Genomic DNA, 22,897 nt, shown 5'->3' on the forward strand with positions numbered 1-22,897 from the left:
GAAAGCTAGGAACTATTAAGACCTGTCTAAAATTCATAAAAGGAAAGGGATTAACTTTGAATTGAAATTACTCTAGAGAGAAATATTTCAAAGCCATACAACAACATATATAAATACTTTGAGACCAACTTTACAATCCAGTCCAAGAGATCATCCAGGAATTTGATACTGTAATAACTAAATGGCTGTATCTATGGATATAGAATATAAGATATATCCCTAAATTTGGTCTGTAGTAAATCATATTTTAGCACATTTACAGTATTATTTAGAAACTAAATACTATAATATTAACTAAATATTATTAGGAACTAAGTATTAAGATTTAATTAGTATTTTGGTAAAATATTTAAAAATCCTCGGATAAAATTTTAGAAGAAATTTTTATTACAGATTGCTCAATCAACTCACCCTCAACAAAGGAATCATCCAGTATTTCTTGAAGACTTTCATCAGTGAAATAAATTCTATTGGTGTTTCCAACCACATCTGCATATTTGTCCTTACCAGACTGATCACTTTCTTCCATAGAGTCCAATGTATTGATGATGTCATTCAATGCTACAAACACAGAGAATACACATACGACATGTACTTCAGTCCATGGATCCAAATCTTTGGAACATAATGATAAAAGTGATGGACTCTTCCAGATTTGCACTGTCCAAATGGTAGCTACTACCCATATGAGGCCATTTAAATAAGCAGAGCAATCCATTCTCCACTACAGTTTTCTATAACCCCTTATCTTTATTCTTAAAAATTATTTTGTTAAAACTCTGGGTTCTGGGTGGGCTATTCCTGTATGAACAAAAAAGTATGGCAAAGTTTCTGTAGTTATCTATTAATAAACTCACCATGTCAGTAAAAAATACCCTCCATTCTTCACAACAGCTCTCAAACCCCAATCCTTCCCTTTCCACTTTCTTTCCCTACACCCCTTGCTCCTGTCACTTCACTTCACCCAATTTAGAGAATCAGCAAAGCCTATTATGTTTAGCATAATAACATCAAACATCTAGTCTAGGAAATCCATGACTGACTTCTCTTAATTAAAACAAAAACAAAAACAAAACTTCAGGGGCACCTGGGTGGCTCAGTCAGTTGGGCATCTGACTTTTGATTTTAGCTCAGGTCATGATCTCAGGGTCTTCGGACAGAGCCCCACGTTGGGCTCCACACTCAGCATGGAGTCTATTTGGGACTCTCTTTCTCTCTTCTCCTCCCCCAACTGGCGCGCGCTCTCTCTCAAATAAATGAATAAATAAATAAGACCTTTTTAAAAACCCTTCACATTTCTAAAGCATATATCTAAAAAAAAAATCATCTCTCAGGATTCATTAAGACAAATGTGTAATAAATTACTTTAAAATTAGCTAGTGTATGTAGAAGTATTATTTAACTCATTATGTTGTTCCATGGTTTAGTCAATAGTAATTGGTAAGAAGTTTCAAAAACAGGCCATGTGGGGAAGGGCTAAAGGGAAATATGAGTCTAGAGAAAAGATGATTCAATGTGAAAGAAAATATAAGAGTTCTCCTCACATCTGTGGAGGGCTACTGATAAGAGGAAGAGTCCAAATGTAAAATATGGTTTGGGAATGAATTATAAGGCAGGATTTCCACCAAATATGTGGAATAATTGACTAGTTCTGCAGCTGTCCAAAATTATGTAATGGGCTGCTTCAAAAAGTCATAAGGATTTCCAAGACAAATAGTAGGATGAGTGTGCATTACCATTAGCCTGTCTCTGAAAGCCACTAATGTGGTTTTTAAATAAAACATCTAATAACTGAAGAAACTCCTATTCTAATGAGCATGGAAACAATCAAATCCTCTACTACAGACCTCATTCTCTGACCACAGTAAAACTAAAAGTAAACAACAAAGATACGGCAATAATGAAATTTAAATTGCTTTTAAATTTTTTTAAAAAATTGCTTTAAAATTTAAAGTTTTCTCTTAATTCTTACAAGGAGAAAATCAAAATATGACTGAAAATACTTAGAAAATAACAACAATAATAAACAAAGACCATTAGATAAACCAAATTTTACTAAAACGAAAATGATAGTCTTATGCATTTAATGTCCAGTAAAAAGTAAATTAATAATTTAAACAACTTAGAAAAACTGTAAAATGGGCATAAGAGAACAACAGGAAGGACTTCATAAAGACAAAAGCAGAAATTAACTTTTTAACTATGAACAGAAAAACCAAAGATAAATCTAAGAGGCAGTGCTTTAAAAGAGAGATAATTAAAATGTTTTGTTAGTAAACATAGAAAAGGGTAAGGTGTATATATACGCAAACTTAAGAATGAGAAAATAACCAGATACAAAAAAAACCAAAAGAATTATCAGTGCATAGAGCTGTATTAATATTCCAATAAAACACCTGAATAAAATAAATTTCCTAGGAGAATAAAAACAACCAACACTGACGAAATAAGACAGAAGATGGCAAAAAGCAATCCACCAAAATCAAAGATGAATAATAAACCAGGAGAAACTGCAATAGATAAGGACAGAACATTAATGTCCCTAATGTACAAAAAGCTCTTCACAAATTCATATGAAAAAGACAATCTAATTAATATATAATCAAAGCACACTTGACAATCATGAAAAAATGTGTTTTACCCCACTAGTCATTAAAGAAGTGCATATTAAAACAATAATAAAATTTTTTTACCAGCAGAATTTTTAATAACTAATATCCATTATTGATAAAAGTGAATTTTTACAACCCTTTGGGAGGATAATTAAGCAGCAGCTGTTAACATCTTCTATCTGCATATATTTTGGTCTAGCACTGTGACTTCTGAGGAATTTATCCTCCAGGAAAACTTTGTGCACATATATACATTCAAGGATACACTCAGACATCAAAATGTCTGAATGGCTAAAAATTGGCAATAACCTAAATGTTATCAAAAGTGTTGTGGATAAAATTATAGTATATCCCCACAATGGAATATTATGCAGTCTTTAAAAAGAATGAGGTAGTTTATATGATATAATGGAACAGGAACAATATCTAAGATATACTGTTAATTTCTTTGAAAAAGCAAGTTGTGCAATATTATAAACATAGTAATTTAATTTTTAAATAATAACTTAAGAATACACAAATACTCATAGATGCCAATATAAAAGCCTATAAGGATACTTACCAAACTTTAACAGGGATATTTCCAAAGGGTGACATTACAAGAGCCTTTTGCTTTATATTTCTTAAATTTCTGGTCATCGTATTTTTTTATAACAGTTAAAAATTGCCATTATTATATAATAAAGTTTTCTTATTTAGCTATTGGAAAGCATTACAACCTCATGATTTTCCCAAGCTTTTCCACTGAAGTAAAATTATTTTTTTTAAAGATTTTATTTATTTATTTATTTAGAGAGAGCGCACCCGCATGTGCTTGATCCCACGTGGGGCTCAATCCCACAACCCTGAGATCATGACCTGAGCTGAAATCAAGAGTTGGATGCTTAACAACAGACTGAGCCACCCAGGCTCCCTTCAAGTAAAAATTCTTAAATGCAAAAAATTATAGTAAAGTTTGCCATAAGTGGAAATATTCAAATATAAATGAAACAAACATTTGGCACAGATACTACTACAAAGATTTAAGCACCAAATATAGTATTTGACTAGGTGACTTCTGAACGAGTCCTGTGTTGTGGCCATTCAACAGTTTTACCATAAAGCTCTTACCAATAAAATTGGAAAATTTCTGGTTGTCCTTCAAAGCCTTCATACAGTCTTTAACATTCACCATGTTGTCATCTGGAAAAAAGAGAGAGAGAGAGGTGATAGACAAGAATCCCTGGGCAAGGTAATATTAAAAAGCTAGTATGAAAATCAAAATCAGCATACAACTTCATAAACGCTTTGGATTCACTTTCACCCATTACTGCTTTGCAATTAACCTTACAAGATTGTAAATATACTAGTTCTGATTCTACCAGTAAGGGAACTAAAATACCAAGAAAGTTATAAGTCCAATAACTTCACTTTGTGCAAAGTGGCAAAGCTAGGTTTTCTATTCACAGAACCGGAATTTCCAAGCTATTCATTAGTCACTAAATCAAGACATATCTGAAGAAATGGATAGCAACAAGCCCACTCCCCATAAAATTTTGACCTGCTTGTTAAAAAGTATTCTCATAACTGCAAAAGAGGAATATAAAAGAAGAAAGCCTCCTTTTCAAGACGTTAACAGTAATACAAGCAAATACCTATAGATATTTGCTCAACTAAGGAACCCCATTTAAACAAAGACCTTGCACACTTTCTTTACAGGGTCTCCTACCCAAAACAAAAAAACTGATAGTAATATTTAAATGCTTACCAGAAACAAAATCTGATTGAAGAATTTTCTCTACCTCTTCTTCAGGTGACTTAATCCCAATATTTTCTAGAAAGGTCTCTAAGTTCTTCCCAGGTATCATGTCACCTTCAAGCACATCAAGACCTAAGACAATGTCCTGTAACTCTAGAAATAGAAGAAAGTTATTTGGTAAATGAACTAACCTCTGATTTAAAAAACAACGGTAGCCATCACTAAAGACTTTTTTTCAGTGGTAGTCCGAGATTTATTATCACATTCTGAATTTAAGAATAAGAAATCTCAGTGAAGAACCCAGGCCTCAGGGAATTCTAAGTCCAGCAACACAATATGCTTGGTCTGTCATGTTTCTTTGGTGCTAATATAAAATTGGCACAACCAAAATGATTCATATAGCTGAATTTTTCACTGCAATTACACAAAGTAGTTATTTTACCATGAAGCTCTAATGGTAGCCAACAAAATTAATTCATCCTGATTGAAGTGAAATGAATTTTAGAATCATGAGAAATATAAAATATGAAATACAAGTATCACAAGGACTCATTAGCCTTTTTTTTTTTTCAATTCTACGAAGATCCAGTTGTACCCTGGCATCTGGAATTTTGCTTCATTTCCAGCCTTTTCAAATGAAGGAGGCAGTGTTAAGTCAGATAGACTTGCATTCATATCCTGGCTCCAGGATCTGTCACCTGGAACTGTGTGACCGTGAGCAGATTATTACTACTTAACTCCTCTATAAAATTCAGTAGTCTTATACCTAAAATGAGATAATAATACTATCTACCTCACAAGGTTGATGTGCAGATTAAATATGATGATGTATGAAGAACACTTAAAACAAAGCTAGATATATGGCAAGCACTTAATAAATGTCATATTAATAGCAATAAAGTCACTACTACTATTAGTAGTAGTAAAGCCATCACGAACTAGCTATAAATAGTAATCACAGCTCCTTAGTACCTTTGATCCTGCCTCAGTTTCTGTCCTCCTAACATCACGGGGAGTCAACTGAAAATGGCAATCTTGGGGCGCCTGGGTGGTACAGCGGTTAAGCATCTGCCTTCGGCTCAGGGCGTGATCCCGGCGTTGTGGGATCGAGCCCCACGTCAGGCTTCTCCGCTAGGAGCCTGCTTCTTCCTCTCCCACTCCCCCTGCTTGTGTTCCCTCTCTCGCTGGCTGTCTCTATCTCTGTCGAATAAATAAATAAAATCTTTAAAAAAAAAAAAAAAAGAAAATGGCAATCTGAGCTTTGCCAGCACCTAAAACCCTGTATCAGCTCTGCTTCTTAGTTTTAACTAAAACTTGGTTTCCTTTAAAATACGGTTTCCTTGCACAACCATCTTGAGTGGGGGCTGCTCATCCTCCCATGCTTCACATAGGACCAGGAAGCAGAGAAACACCCCTAAATTGCTGCTTCTGCTGCTGCTGTCAGGCTACTTTAGTTCTACCTTCAATCAACCCGTAGTCCTCCCCTCTGAGGTTCAGGCCTGTCATTCACCTATGCCACCCTCCTAACACCATCATCTATTACTTTCTGAGCACACTTTCACCATCTCTGAGGATCTTGATACCTTGCTCATAATCCTCCCTCGACCCTATTTCCCCTTATCATCTGATGACAATAAGGATGACCTTGACTTCTTAACTCCAAAAAGCCTTTACTTCCTTTCCAAAGTCATCCAAACCAATGGCTATCCTTAATCTTACTCATTGTTACCTAGAATTGGCTGCCCCACCTCTAAAATCTTAAACTACAAGATTAGACACCTGACCACAATCCCTTATAATTATGTGTGTATGTTGAAGGAAAGCATAGAACTTTATTCATAATATGCCTATTTTCTAGGCCCCTCCAAGTTTGCCAACAAATAGTCAAGGCACAGTGAACTAGCCTTATCCGTTAGTAATGAAGGAAACATTCTGAAAGCCAAGTTCTCATGTGCCAGTCAAACTTGCAAGCTGGCTTTCCTAAGGAGAGCAGCTTCAGGCCTGCTACATGCTTCCTAACTCTTCCCTGTAGTTATTGGCCTTACATTGCACTAGCTGACAGATTCCAGGGCCATCCCCTTAATGAGACCATCTCCCAGATTCAGGTTCCTAAACTATATCTGTTCTCCTTTTCCAATGGCTTAATTTCTAAATTTTTTCCTTCCTCCTCATAAAAAATTACCGGTCCTGAATACCAGTACTTTCTGAGCTTTGCTCTCTGATTTCAAAATTAACTACCATTTACCAAGTATATAATATGTGCCTAATAATTAGGTTATGTGCTTTACATGTTTTTGCACTCGATCCTGACAACTCTATGAGAAACATGATTTTATTAGTTTGTTTTAAAGATAAGGAAACCAGAATGGCCTAGAGAGATTACCCAGCTGGTAAGTCAAAAAACCACAAACCATTGCATATCATATCATACTCCATGGCCTGTGTTCTTTTCTACCTCTATGCTTTGTTTCCTAGACCCAGCTAATCTAATTAGCTACACTATGTTGATGCTAATTATGTTATGTGAACCACGTAACATATTTATGTGTCAACAGGGAATTATTAAACACTTTTCTTAACCAAAAAGAGAAACAATAATGTAAGATATTTCCTATGCAAGGCAGAGTGGTTACTGAAAATCTGCAAAGTATTAGTCTACTTCTTTACCTCCAGAAATGACTCTGCATCTGATTCCCTAAATATATACCTAAGTTGTTATTCTTCTCCTGATAGTGCCTATTGACCAAATAGTCATTTGAGTGGTTATTCAAACAAATTAGTAGTGATAGTAAGTTTAAAACTTATTTTCCAAACAAAAAAGTACACAAACTCCATGAGTATGATCTTTATTGGTTTTAGCTCTGTTTTTAACCTTAAAGCAAAAATGGAAGTCAATGGGATGCCTGGGTTGCTCAGTCAGTTAAGCGTTTGCCTTTAGCTCAGGTCATGATCCCAGGGCCCTGGGATTGAATCCCACATTGCATGGGGCTCCTTGCTCACCAGGGAGCCTGCTTCTCCCACTGCCTGCGGCTCCCCCTGCTTGTGCTCTCTCTCTCTCTGACAAATAAATAAATAAAAATCTTTTTAAAAAACTGGAAGTCAAGTAGTAGAAAACACCCATGCTACCAAAATGTACATGGTCATTCTTGTATTTTAATAAAAGCCAAAGAAAGGAACATGAGGAATGTCTACTAAAGGAAGCAGAAGATTTCTGAGAAATTCTACAATACAGAAGCCTACACAGTGCGTACAGTCCTAAGTCTGAGGCTTAAAATGATATAGAAAATATTCATATCTGAAAAAATTTAAAGCCAGCAACTGACTTTACATAAAGCCCAGAAACAAAAAGGGGATTTAAAATAGCTTTACACAGACCCCATTCCAGAAAAAGCCTTTTTTCTTTCATCATGGAAGCTGCCAAATTTTAATCAAAACCAAGTTTTGCCTGCTTTAAAACAGATGAATGCCAACATGTTAACCAGAAATTAGCAGAACCAGAAATGCTAAAAAACAAAACGATATCTGTTCAAAAAAATAAATTTAACAGTCACAAATAATCTAATATTTACCTTTTATTCTGGAGGCATCACGCATATCCTTTACCACTTTTCCAAATTCTTCTATTTGTACTTCATCTTCTTCTGCAAGAAAAACATTTTTAATAGATCAGCCTCACTAAGCAAAAGTCAGGATCCAATGGAGCAATCTCTAAAAATGTAAATCATCTGATGTACTCATAAGAATATTTCCTTTTCATATTGTTGACTAACCAAAAAATTAATTTTATGGAATGAATAAACCTTAAGATTAATAGGAGAAAGGTGAGTTTTCAATTTCCATTAATAAAGAGAAACTGTGTAATCCATATTCCTAGAGATAACACTAAAAGACAAACTTCAGTTTTAGCTTAACCTTTCAAATGCTTGAGGATAAAAATACCGTATCAGATTAACTTTAAAGATTTTTCCAAAGCCAGATGGTTCTATAATTTCTAACACATGTTTATACCCATTTCTTACACAAGAACACACAGATACCAGATTACAAAGACAAAGTGACAAACACAGGAGACAGAGGCAGCTTTGCTTTCCTAGTCAGGAACAGGGAAACAGTCCAAGGATTTAGAATTACTGTAGTTTATGATCAGAGGATAGAATACAGATGCTATAAAATGAGGTACTGGGAAAGCATTTCTAAATTTGCCAAATGATAAATACCTTTGATTTTTCAATGTCTTTTTGTAACCATCAAAAAGTACTTTTTAAAACCTTTAAATATACTTTAGAATATTAATGAGTCAATATGGAATACCAACAATAACCAAGAAGTAATTCTTCAATCTCACTAAGTACAGGAAATCAAAATCAGTCCTTTTTTTCCTTCTTAACACACAATGGTCAAAAAAGAATATCCTATGTCAGTAAATTTTAAGTTTTTCTTCATGTTTCTAAGTCTCTGTTGAGCTACTTAAGCAGTTCACTTGGTCATTTCCCCCACTTTAGTCAGAGAAATTCAACTTTTATGATTTATATGTTGAGGTACTCTGTAAGATTTCATTTAGAAGAAAAGAATTCTATTGCTCTAATAGCACCAAATATAAATACAAAACCAAAAATAACAAGGTTTAAAACTTTGCAAACCACTGTATTAAAATAAGAATTAAATCACTTTGTACTAAAGGTCCAATGTTAAAAGAAGAAACAGTATGACAGATGGGGTACACAAAATTTTCAATATCATGTATATATTGGGATTTAGCTGGTAGAATAATCTACATTTTACACACTGTGTTTCTGCTTTATAAGTACATAATAATGAATAGGATACAGTATATGAGGTTTTTATTATCACAATAATTTTATAGGTAACTGAGTTATTTTTATAGCTCATAAAATGATACCTTTTGGTCTGATTAAAACAAATGCTACATAATACCTTCTCTGGTACGTGTTGCCTTCAACTTCCACTCACTCTATCAAGAGAAACTGAAGCTTTGCCATAAAAGAAAAGAGAGGGGGGGAAAATCCCTACTATTCCTTCTATTTTGACCAATCCTCCCATCTCGAATATCTCAATAAACAAAACAACCAACACACTTAAAGTCCAAAATTACCAGCGTCACTTAAACAGGAGCTTAATGGAGAAAAAGGGGTAAGTAATTCTCACAGGGAAAGACAGTTCTTTGACAAAGACCCCAGACACGTGCTCCTGTTACTAGGCTAGCTTACATAAACATTCCACGTACAAGCGTACGGTAATACATTTGTAACATCATGAGGGAGTGGAAATGTTCACCTGTGGCTGTGTACTACCTCTCTCTGCTTACAGGACATATGCAGTAAATGATAGTCTTATTTTTGAAATTTTAGTCCATGGTCTTTGTTTTACAGTGCTTTTGTGAACTTATTTTTTGTTTTGTTTGAATCTTTTTTTTACTTGCTAACTAAGTAGAAGTGGTAGCCACCATTGGATGGGTTTTTATAGCAAATTAAATGAAAGCCTATTTCAACAAAACAGTATGGATATCCCAAGTAGTTTAATAAAAAACTGAAAGATATCTCTTAATATTTCCTAACAATCCCTTTTGTGTTCACTGGGATATGCTATTTTCCAGTAACATGTTACACAACTTGAAGATAGTCACAATGCATATTTGATCAACTTAGAGTAATAGTAAATTAGATATTAACATTTTTTTCTGTAGGACAAACAATCTGAGCTTTCTTTATATTTCCTAAATGTGTATATTGGCATATCAACCTAATATAAGATACAAGGAAAAATAAAGATTGATAGAAGATAGAACCATATTCTGGTATATTTTTTAATTTTAATATTTAGAGTACTTACCATCAATTGTTGCTAATTTCATTGCATCTAGGAATTCTCTTTTCTTCAAGTAATTATTCCTCCTGGATAGAGTGTTCCACAGGGGAGAAGCATTCATCTTCTCTTTGTTGAGATTATGGAGGTTTTCAATAGTCTCAGGCAATACTTAAGGGTAGATAACACACAAGTTTTAAAACATGCTTGTCCAAGAAGTTACTACAGTAAACTATTATCTGGACTAGTCAGGAATTAAGATTTTTATGGTTAAGAAGAATAACAAATACAGCATAAATGACTGCCAATTTTCTTTGTTTTTTTAAGATTTTATTTTTACATAATCTCTATACCCAATTGGGCCTTGAACTCACAACCCCAAGATCAACAGTCCCATGCTCTACCAACTGAGCCAGCCAGGCACCCCTGCCAATTTTCAAATATTAAAACACAATAAAATATTTAGCATCAAAATTAGTGTGTCTTTGAGGATTCTGAAATATTTCAAGAACTTATAGTGACCCCACCCCTGAATAACCACTATAGAGTAATTTGCCTTGAACTATATAGATTTATAGAAGTCTGAATTCATAAACAAGCCCAATTGATTAAAAAATGAATTAAATAGCTTTTACTCTACATCTCCTACCAAAATTCTTCCCTGGATCTTACTTCCTCTACAATCTATCATTGCAGACCATGGGAAGAAAATTTTTTTTAATTCCAAATTATTTAATAAATTCCAGAATTTAATGGAAGGTTTAATGTGTGTGGAGGGGTGAAATTATCTCATTACAAATGTGTAGAAGATCACTTTGCTGCTGTGTAGAGAAGGGACTCTCTGGAAGATCAGGCACTTAGGAAACTACTGTAGTAGTTCGGAGAAAAAGATGACAGTGGCTTCAACAAGGGTAATAGTGATGAAGATAATAAGAAGTAGACAAATAAAGGACATGTTTTGAGAATGAAGCTGAGAAATATTTTTTTTAAAGATTTTATTTATTTATTTGACAGAGATAGAGACAGCCAGCGAGAGAGGGAACACAAGCAGGGGGAGTGGGAGAGGAAGAAGCAGGCTCATAGCGGAGGAGCCTGATGTGGGGCTCGATCCTATAACGCCGGGATCACGCCCGGAGCCAAAGGCAGATGCTTAACCGCTGTGCCACCCAGGCACCCGAGAAATATTTTTTTAAGATTTTAAGTAACCTCTACATCCAATGTGGGGCTCAAACTTACAACCCAGAGATCAAGCGTCGAATGCCCTACCACCTGAAGCAGCCAGGTGCCCCAAAGCCAAGAGTATTTAGTGATGAACTGAATGAGAGGCTGGGGCCACGAAGAACTCCTAGGTTGGAGAACTGAGGAACTGGTGGATAGTGGTGTCAAAAACTGAGATAAGAGAGACTAGGGAAAGAATAAGATTGTTGGAGAGCAACAATTCCTTTTTATACATACTAAGTATGAGATAAATGGGGAGTCAAAAGGATAGAGATATTATTTAAAGTAGTAAGATTATTCAGGAAGAGGCTTAGAGAATGGGACTCAGAATGGATTCTGGGATTGTGCGAACATTTAAAAGTCAGCCAGAGAGGAAGCAGCCAGCAAACGAGACCAAAAAAGAAGAGCGATTTTTACAATGAACTATTACTCAGCTACAAGCAAAAAGGAAATCTTGACATTAGTGACAACATAGATGGACCCTAAGGGCACCATGCTTAGTAAGATAAAGCAGACAGAGAAAGACAAATAAATACTGCAAGGTCTCATATCTAAAAAGCAGAACTCAAAAAAATTAGTTAGTTAATTAATTACAATTTAAAAAGCAGAGCTCAGAAAGAAAGTAGGATTGTGGTTACCGGGGGCTGAGAGGTAGAGAAATTGGGACTATGTTGGTTGAAGGGTACAAACTTATAATTAGAAGATGAGCAAGTTCTGGGGACCTAATGCACAGCATTGTGATTATAGTTAACAATACTGTATTATACACTTGAAAGTTGCTAAGAGACTAAATCTTAGTGTTCTCACCACAAAAAAACGAAAGGATAATTACATTATAATTACGTGATGTGATGAAGGTGTCAGTTAACACTATGGTGGTGATCATACTGCAATATGTAAGTGTATCAAATCAGCACTTTGTGTGGCTAAATTTACACAATGTTATATGTCAATTAAATCTCCATTTAAAAAAAAAAGAGCCAATAACATGGGATAAATATTAGGAGATTACAGTATCACAGAAAACACAAGAAGAAAAATTTTGAATATATTAAATTAAAACATAAGAATGGTGGAATCATTATGCTGTACACCTGAAACTAATATAATACTGTATGTAAATGATACTTGAAGTAAAAAAAGTGCTGGAGGTAAACAAGATGAAAACAAAAAATTGATGATTAGACTTAACAAAATGAGATTTAACTTTTGTAAAGAAGCTAGTATGGAGTGGCAAGGTCAAAACCTGAATGAGTGTTTTTAGAGAACTGGCAATACAGTATTTTGACGATAGCCACATTCCACTTCAATTTCCGACACAAAACATATTCTATACTAAGTTAAAATATCAATAAAAATTTGGTAATGAATTGAATGAGGGACGGGTGTGGTGGAGCTAGGGTCATAAGGGAAAAAAGATCAAGAACGACTCCTAACTTTGGGGCCTAAACAAATGAACGCTAAGCTCAATAGAAAGGGAAATCATCAGATACTAGAAATGAGGAAGAAATATGATTTGTGTGTGTGCCTAAGCTGATGCCATAGCAGTCAGATGGGATAATGTAGAACTTAAGAGCATAAACTCCATCTGAGTTCTAATCTTAATTCTACCACAGACTAGCTATGTGACTTTTTTAACCTCTATACCGTGGTTTCCTCATCCATAAAATAAACATAATAATAGAGTTGATATGAGAATTAAATGACTTAATAAATAAAAAGTATTTAGAATAGTACTGGCACATAGTAAGCATTCAATAAATGTGAGTACTAGTAGCAATTATTGTTGTTATTATGCGGTACAGACAAGTCTAGAATTATAATTGAGATGCCTACTTAAAACCAGGACCCTGGAAAGTCTTCTCATCTAAAAATTATGACTAAAAACACTTTGATCAACTTTTTAAGAATTCAAAAAGAAATTCTTGAAGAAACCGAAGTGAAGAAATTCTCTGCCTGAGGTATGAATGGGAGGGAATACATCTCCAACGATAACCTAAATCCCAAGGCTATCATGTGTGAGTGTTGGATTCAAAAATCAAATGATTTATATAATACATAAATTTAAAACAAAGAATTAATATAAAACTGTCATAGCTAATTATCCTTATGGAAAAAAATTAAATTAGGTCCCAATTTCACTCCATACTTAAAAATCAATTTTAGGTGAATTAAAGACTTAAATATGAAAAAGAGAAACTTTAAAATTTTTAGAAGAAAATATCTGGAAATATCTTAATGTCCTCTAAAGAGAGACAGGCTTCTAACTTCCCTATAAAGGCAAAGTTATCTGCTAAATGTGAGAAGGGTAGAGGTTGGGATAAGAATGAAAGTTTGAGAGAACGGAGATTTTAAATAGTTATTTCAGAGAGCGAAAAAATAAGCTAACTGGGGAGGAACAATCACATAATTCCTAGGCAGTGTCAAAGGCCAGCAGACACTGATAATCAAGACTTTATAGTGGCACTCTATTCAATTTGCTCAGTATAATTTTCTCTAGAAATGCTGTCAGCCACAAGGAAGGAAAGCAGGGTTGGGAGTTTTGTTGGCTAGGTGCAACAAAGGGGCAAGAGAGTTTAGGGTATTTGAGATACACAGATCAGAGATTTTAAACTGCATAAGAAGGAAATGTGAAAACAGGGAGAGAGGTGGGTAAGGAGAAAGTAGAGGGGTAAATGGATGGAAGGTCTCAATGAGGTATACCAAACGAATAAGCAGTCTAATGAAGATATGAGCAGTCAGATGAAGAAAAAAGGAAAAGCAGTAAACATAAATGTGCAATATTAGGAATGAGAAAGGAAATATAACTACAGATATGAATAAGATACTATACTCTACAATTCTGTGCTAATAAAATTTATCTCCATGAAACTGAAATTCCTAGGAAAATGATCTAACAATACAAATAATCTCTTCATCCAATTAATCTACTGTTTCCTTATACAGAAAGCAAATTAAATGGATTTATAAGGTAAAATAACTTACTTAAAATGCAATATTACTCAATAACTAAGCACAAAATAACAAAATGCTACTTTTAACCCCAATTTTTTTTAAGTAGGCTCCACGCCCAGCATGGAGCCCAACGCGGGACTTGAACTCATGACCCTGAGATCAAGACCTAAGCTGCGATAGAGTCAGATGCCTAATCAACTGAGCCATCCAGGTACCCCTAACCCCAATTTTTAAAATACTAACTTCACTCCATTTAAAATATACATATATGACCTTATATTTCTTTAGAGTGAGCTTCTGAGTGGCAGAGACTGTCTTTCTCAGCTTACCACACTCACACTTAACATAAAGCCTGGTACGTAAAATGGCTCAATAAATGTTACTGAATAAATTGGAAGATGGAAAAAAAAATACTAACAGCTTAAAGTAGAAAATCTGCATATTAGTACTTAACTATAGTCACTAGATGGCATCACTTCCCCAAATTGGAAAGACATTTTAACTCTTTCCGAAATGGATTTTATATATGTGGTTCTAACCACGGATATAGTAAGTGTGAGATTATGATAGCTTTCAACTCATTTGCACGTGGAAGTTGTTCTGGATTTAGGGATCGTTACTGGAGAAAATTAAGGCCAAACATATCAGCAGTAAGCCAGGTACTTATTTGCCTGATAACCTCTAAAATGTCTTTTGGTATATTACATTCTTCTAAACTCTGTCACACCATTTGGTCCACTAAAAGCACAAAATATGATGTTCTTACATACATAATTTTTCAGAGAAGCGTTCCGTATTGGTCATCATCGTATCAATGAATTCTTTAAAATTCACCTTTTTTGTTTCTAAAGGGAAAAGAACATTTTTTTCAGTATCTTCAAGTATTAAATTATTAAGACAAATACTGAATTATGTAAAATAAATTCTCTATTTAGGGAGATAATATAATTGTAGCCATCAGCTAATATCACTAAAAATATATGGGTATAAGAGGAAAAAGCAATTCAACTTACAGGGAGAAAGTAAATGCTGAAAATTGCCAGGAAAATTATCAAAATCCTTCTAGCCACAAGTGTACAGTATTTTTACTTTTAACTTACATTACCTTGTCTTGGCCTTGCAACAATTCACTAAGATATGTAGGTGAAGAATTAGTATGTTATTTTACATATTTAGAAAAAATACTTGTACATGATATCATGGCACTTTCCCAAGGTCACAAAAGGAAATACAAGATCAGAGATTAAAAGTGAGCTCTCTCGATTTCTGGTTTCTTCCACATCAGGCTACCATTCACATTGCTGTTTTTATTTCAGTACACTACTGAAACTGTTAAATACTTTAATAGTCATTTTATACTTAGAAAATGTCTCTCCTTGATTATATGTAATATCCCAATATTAGAATGGATTAAAAAATCTCTAAGAATTTTCTAAGGCCACATTAAAGGTTTTCTATAAATATAAATAGCTTTTGATAACTCTACTCCTATGCTTACCCCACTTAAAAAAATTCTAATTCTAATCTATAAAAAGTAAGGCACAGCCTATTGTCTTATTCCCAAAATTAAACATCTTTGAAAAGTTTACTTTAAGGAGCACCAAATCACTTTGTATTCTTAGCCAAATATTTAGAGACTTAAAAAAAAAATGAGACTTAAAAAATTCCGGGGGAATGTTAGAGTTAATGAAGATTTACATTCACCAAAAGGAGCATAAAACTTTCTAAAGCAATAGATTCTCTTATTTTTTATAATGTCTATTTGATACACATATGTTTCAGCTGAACCACAGAACCCACCATCCATTTGAAGAACATTATTAATACCGTTACATCTGTTTCTATACTTCTCCCATTCCATTCTACTGTTTCTCTACAGAAAGAGCATTGGTGAATTTTTCAAATATGCCAATCTCTTGTTTTTTTACATATAAGTTCAAAAAGGAGAAACAAAATATTCCTTAATTTTGTTTTAGAGCTCGACAAAAATTATCAGATTACTATAGCAATCTGAAACTTGCTTTTTCATTCAATATTATGTTTCCAAGAATCATCTATAATATACTGTTTTCACTAATATTTACACTATTAGTATCCCATTATGCACCAATAGCAAATACCACACCTTATTTATACATTCTATCACTTATCATGTTGTTTCTTTTCTTTTTTCCTTTTTTTTGGTTTGCTATTAAGATCAGTGCTGCCATGAACATTTTTAAACATGTCTCCTTGTACATCAGTGCAAGAGAGCTATAGCTAAACGTGGATTTTCTAAGTCATGAAGTATGAAAAACATTCATTTCAAAGTTCTTTTACCACTTTTGCCTTATTTACCAACAATTAAATTAACAGACTTCTTAATTTTTACCAATCTAGTGGGTATAAAAAGATATTTCACTGTAGCCTAAATTTTGCATTTCCCCCATTACTAATGATGTTGAGAGTCTTTTCATATGATTATTAGCAACTTGTGTTCCTTCATCTGGCAATGGCTGTTCTTGCAATTTAACCATTTTTCTATTGGGTTGATAATTTATGGGGGTTCCTTATATATTCTCCACAATGATCTTTCGCTGTTATGAGTGTTGCAAATAATCTTCACTCCATTTGTGGCATCTATTTTCATTCTGTTTGTATTACCCTTTAATAAAGAAAAGTCTTTGATTTAATGCAGTCAAATTTATCAATCTTTTCTTTTCCAGTTAGTGATTTTGTATCTTAAAAATAATCCTTCCTAACTACAAGTCAGAAAAATTTTCTTCTCTTTTTCTAAAACTTTTACTGTTCACATCTGGAAATTATTATTGAATATGATACACAGATAGGGATCTGATCTCATTTTTTGCATTTCAATAATTAATTATTCCAGCATCATTTATTAAATGGTGTTTTTCCCCCAAGTAATGGCCACCTCATTATGTATGTTTCCATATATGTATGTGGATATGTTTGGGAGTTTCTCATCCTGCCCTATCAATTTCTCTATCCCTGTGCTATTCTCACACATTTTATAATGAGTTTTGACATTAAGGAGAGCAAGTCCCCTCCAACACCACTCACACACCCCTATACACATGTTTTCTTTCCTCAAGAATGTTTTAGCTATTCTTGGCCTTTGTTCATTCATACAAATATTAGAATCAACTCATCAAAAAAAGTCAAGGTTTTAACAGAATTGCTTTGGATAAATAAATTAGGAGAATTGACTGTCTTGGGTCTCTGAACCTATGAATATGGGATATATTTCTATTTATTTAGGTATTTTATAATATCTTAACAAAGTCTTATCATTTTCTTTACATAGGTCTTACATATCTTATATTCGTTCCTATTTTTTTCACTTTTTTATTTTTTATTATGGAAAATTTTAAATGTACACAAAATAAAAAATATGTTGTAATAAAAGCTCATTTACTCTCCCCCTAGTTGCAAATATTATCAATTCATGGCCATTCTCATTTCACTTATAACACCACCCATTTGTCTACTTCACTACCACCCATTCGCTTTAGAAAAGTTGCTGCTAAGTTATAAGGGTGAAACTAGTCAAAGTTAGTTATTTATAACTATTTATAACAAAGTTAGCTAGTTATAAAGATCAACACTAGTACCTTCATTATGAATTGTGGGCTTTGACATAATAAAGAGTCTTTTGTCCCATTTAATGCCTTTTGTCCTGACCTCTACCTTGTCAGAAAGCAAAATCAGAAACCCTACTTCCTTTTTGTCTGCACATTTGCCTTTGGGAAAAAATGTCTGAAAAGATGGTTATTACTGGTTATTTCTGGGTAATGGGATTTTGTGTGTTTTGTTGTACTTTTGAGTATTTTTCTGTATTGGTTTAATTTTAATGACCTTTTTTCTAATAAAAATAATAAAGTCATTATTCTGAGGAGAAAAAATTGCAAAGTGACCCTCTTTCATATGTGTAAACCCAGTTTTCCTGAAAATATATCACTTACCATTAGCTTCAGTCAGCTCTGTGATCTTCTCAAATTCTGGCTTAGAAAGGTAAACTCCAAAATCCTGAAGACAAGTATTCAGATCCTCATAATCCATATTTTCATCTTTAATTTTATCAATGGCTTTAATGACATCAGTCAACACTGAAAACAAAGCAGTATGCTATTAAGTATTAAATATAAGACAAAAAGAAAACACCAATAGTAAGATGAATTTTATTTTAACACTAAGTTAACAAACAAGAACTTCAGAAACGTTATGTATAAAAAAGAATTACTAGAATCCTTAATAATACTGAAAACCAACAAAGTATAAAATCAGAGCCAAAAATGTATTCTACTTGCTATAGTCTCTGTATCTAAGGAAGTGCCAATTTAATTGCAATTTAAACGCATAGGAACAAAAATATTATACAATTTCCTCATTTAATTTTCTAATAATTTAAAATTTCCTAGCAGTCTGTTTCTCCATAGCAAAAACACAAGTAGAAAACCGTCAATCCCAAATGATGAATTGGGGTAAGTTTTAGTAGTGATACATGGCTCAGTCTTTGGTAAATTTATCTTAGTTTATCTTCTGTATATATAAATATTATTACTTGGAAATAACTATCCTATATGTATTTTTATAATACTTTGGAATAAATGCTTCACAAATTTGGGCAGTATTCCATTCATTAAATTTAAACAGATAAATTTTTACTGCAATGAAAACTTTCTTAAAATAACTTGCAAATATATAGAATTATTAAGGGGGTTGATAGATACATGCACGTGTGTGTGTGTGTGTGTGTAAACTCTGGAACAAATTAAACTCAAATAGACTTTCTTTAATAGAAGATTAGGATAGGTAAAGTGAGGAAGCTGGGCATTGGAGGGCACTAAAGCCATTATCAGGAGGAGTTAATCAACTTTAGTCAACCACTGGAAGTCATTATGGATTGCTAAACAAAGAAATGATGATCAAAATGATGTCTGAATTAGATGATTCTTAAAAAGATGATTTTTATATATAAATATGTACAACAAGACACATGTTCCTATCTCGTGAAAGGAATTTTTAGGTGAAAGAAATTCTCATTTAAAAGTAAACAGCTGATAAGTAACATAAGCAAGATGATTGAGTAGGAAGCCTTGGACCCTTCTACCCACAAACACACTGATTGAGCAGAAATTCAAAAATAAGGGGCGCCTGGGTAGCACAGTCGTTAAAGCGTCTGCCTTTGGCTCAGGGCGTGATCTCGGCGTACCGGGATCGAGTCCCACATCGGGCTCCTCTGCTATGAGCTTGCTTCTTCCTCTCCCACTCCCCCTGCTGTGTTCCCTCTCTCGCTGGCTGTCTCTCTGTCACATAAATGAATAAAAAATCTTTAAAAAAAAAAAAAAAAAGAAATTCAAAAATAAATTCCCTTTATGAGAAATCAGAAACTAACTGAAAGGCTCTTATACCCCAGGAGAAGGCAAAACCAGATGCACTGAAGATGGTAGGAAGATTTGGGACAACCTCCTGCAAAAGCTGGAGACCCTGCCCCCAGTACAGCACCATATGATCCAGAAGAGCTCCCAGCTTCACCCAAGGGAAAGGAGCCATTGGTTCACATATCTACCAGTCCAACTTCTCCAAAAGGCCTCCCCAGATGACTGGCTCTTGTCTTGCCAATCTTGGAGCTCTGATGATTCTAGGACAGCCTAGTTGTTTACATAGAATAAAGGTAGTGGCTTGGGCTGGTAGATACCAGTGACCCTCTCCTCTGCTGAGCACACAGTAGATTAAAAATCTCAGCTCTTAGTCTCCCCCTAGAGCGGGAAGAGTTTATCCATGCATCCAGCACCTCAGCTTTTCAAGAACCAGCATGTGTCTTGTCAGTCCTGGAGCCTGGGGAAGGCCCAGAGAATATCTGGCTGGACTGATTGGTGAGGGTCTTCTCCTGTACAAGGCCAGTATGTGAAGACTGAGAGAGCAGTGTGCTTTGTCTATTGCACAGACATCAACACACAAAGTCCAAATGGAAATTTCATAACTAAAAAATATAATAACTGAAATAAAAAGCTCAGAGGATGGACTCAAAGCTGAAGGGAGGACAGAAAGGAAAGAATCAATGAACTGAAAGACAGCAATAGAAATCACCCAATGAACAACACTGAGAAAACTGACCAAAAAAATGAAAAATTTCAGGGACCTGTAGGAATATAAAAACAATCTAATTGGGCACCTTGGTGGCTCAGTTGGTTAAGCATCTGACTTCAGCTCAGGTCATGATCTCAGGGTCCTGGGATTAAGCCCCACGTTGTCCTCCTCGGGTTCCAGGCTCAGCTGGGAGCCTGCTTATTCCTCTCCCTCTGTCCTGCCCCCCTGCCCCCACTTGTTTGCTCTCTCTCTCAAAAAATAAAATAAAATAAATCTAACATTTATGTCCCAGAAGAGGAGAAAGAGACCATGGTTAAAAAGGTATTCAGGGGCGCCTGGGTGGCACAGTCGTTAAGCGTCTGCCTTTGGCTCAGGGCATGATCCCGGCATTCTGGGATCGAGCCCCACATCAGGCTCCTCCACTAGGAGCCTGCTTCTTCCTCTCCCACTCCCCCTGCTTGTGTTCCCTTTCTCACTGGCTGTCTCTCTCTGTCAAATAAATAAATAAAATCTTTAAAAAAAAAAAAAAAGGGAGAAAAGGTATTCAAAGAAATAATGCCTGAACATCTTCCAAATTTTTAGCAAGAAACACTAGCCTATAGATAAAAAAAAAAAAAAAAAAAAAAAGTGAACCTCAAACAGGATAAATCCAAAGAAATCCATGTCAAGAAACATCATAATTAAGCTTCTAAAAATTAAAGACAAAGAAAAAAAATCTTGAAAGCATCCAAGGAAAAACACTGTATGGAAAGAAAACCAATCTGAATGTCAGGATTTATATCAGAAACCACAGAATCCAGAATAAAGTGGCACAATATTTTTCAAGTATTGAAAGGAAAGTACTGTCAACCTAAGATCCCATACTCGGAAAAAATATTCAGGCGTGAAGAAGAAATCAAGATGTTCTCAGATGAAAGAAAACTAAGAGAATTTGTTGCCAGTAGACCTACGAATGGCTAATGAAATTTCTTTAAACAGAAAGGACAGGATAAAAGAACGAACTCTGGAATATCAGGAAAGAAGAAAGAAAATGGTAAGCCAAAATATGGGTAAATATAGTAGGCTTTCCTTCTCCTCTTAAATTTTTAAATCAAGTTTAATGGCTGAAGCAAAAATTATAATACTGCCTGAGGTGGTTTTAAATAAATGTAAAAAAATTATTTAAGACAATTATATCATAAATGGGGGAGGGATATAAGAGGAGATAAGGCTGCTGTATTTCACTTGAACTGGTAAAATGATGGCACTAGTAGACTGTGGTAAGTTATGCATATATAATGTAATACCTGGAACAACAACTTAAAAAGCTATACAAAGAGATACACTCTGAAACACTACAGATAAACCAAAATGGAATTCTAAAAATGGGCAAAAGTTTGAATACATATTTCACCAAAGATATATGAATGGCTAGTAAGCATGTGCAAATATACTTGACATTAGTAGTCATTAGGGCAATGCAAAATAAAACTACAATGAAATTCCACTACACACTTATTATAATGGTTATAAACAAAAAGATAATACTAAGTGTTGACAAGGATATGAAGAAACTAGAATCTTCATACATTGCTGATCAGAATAAAAATGGCATAACTACTTTGGAAAACAGTTTGGCAATTTCTTTAAAAGCAAAACATAAATTTACCACACACACTAGTAATTATTCTCCTATGAATCTACCCAAGAGAAACACAAATATATGTCTGGTGTCTGGTAGGCAAGTATGCAAATGTTAATTTCAGCATTATTCATACCAGTCCCAAACTGCAAATAAGAAAGGTCCGTGAACTGGTGAACCATCAACAAAATAAAGTATATCCATAAAATATAGTATGGATTTACTTAGTAATAAAAAGGAACAAACTACTGATACAGACAACAACATGAACTAGCCTCAAAAAAAGTGAAGGAAGTCAGGCACAAAAGACCACATGTTATATGATTTTGTTTATATTAAATGTAAAAAAAGAGGCAAATTTATAGAGATAGAAAGCAGATAAGTGGGCACCTGGGTGGCTCAGTCAGTTAAGCATCCGCCTTCAGCTGCAGTCGTGATCTCAGGGTCCTGTGTGGGGTTCCCTGCTCCACAGGGAGTCTGCTTCTTCCTCTCTCTTTGCCCCCCACCCCGTTCATTCTCATTCTCTCTCAAATAAATAAATAAAATCTTTTTTAAAAAAGAAAGTAGATTAGTGGTGGTCTGGGGATGTAAGTAGAGATTTAACTGCAAATGGGCATAAGAGATTTTAGGAATGATGGAAATGTTATAAAACTTGATTGTGTCCACTTCTGGTCCAATTTCCAAAGAATTGAACGCAGGAGCTCAAAGAGATATTTGCATGCTCACATTCACAGCAGCACTAGTCACAACTGCCAAGAGGTAGAAGTAATACAAGTGTCTATTAATGAATGAAAGGACAAACTAAATATAGTATACAAGAGCAATGGAATATTAGTT

General features: G+C 34.3%; 1 protein-coding gene across 1 annotated transcript in view; it reads right to left on the bottom strand.

Moving 5' to 3' along the window:
• The window catches only part of EFCAB13 (EF-hand calcium binding domain 13), a 201,090-nt gene that overhangs the window by 135,724 nt on the left and 42,469 nt on the right, over positions 1–22,897 (bottom strand). The window contains exons 12-17 of the mRNA XM_087854723.1: positions 18,312–18,455; positions 15,117–15,191; positions 10,201–10,344; positions 7,920–7,991; positions 4,360–4,503; positions 3,723–3,794 (exon numbers count right to left, since the gene is read on the bottom strand). Of these exons, the coding sequence (XP_087710849.1) occupies positions 3,723–3,794; positions 4,360–4,503; positions 7,920–7,991; positions 10,201–10,344; positions 15,117–15,191; positions 18,312–18,455 (651 nt within the window). The remainder of the gene's footprint in view (positions 1–3,722; positions 3,795–4,359; positions 4,504–7,919; positions 7,992–10,200; positions 10,345–15,116; positions 15,192–18,311; positions 18,456–22,897) is intronic.

This window comes from Ursus americanus, chromosome 23, assembly GCF_024610735.1.
Source record: "Ursus americanus isolate L20-20 chromosome 23, mUrsAme1.1.p, whole genome shotgun sequence".
NCBI lineage: Eukaryota > Metazoa > Chordata > Mammalia > Carnivora > Ursidae > Ursus > Ursus americanus.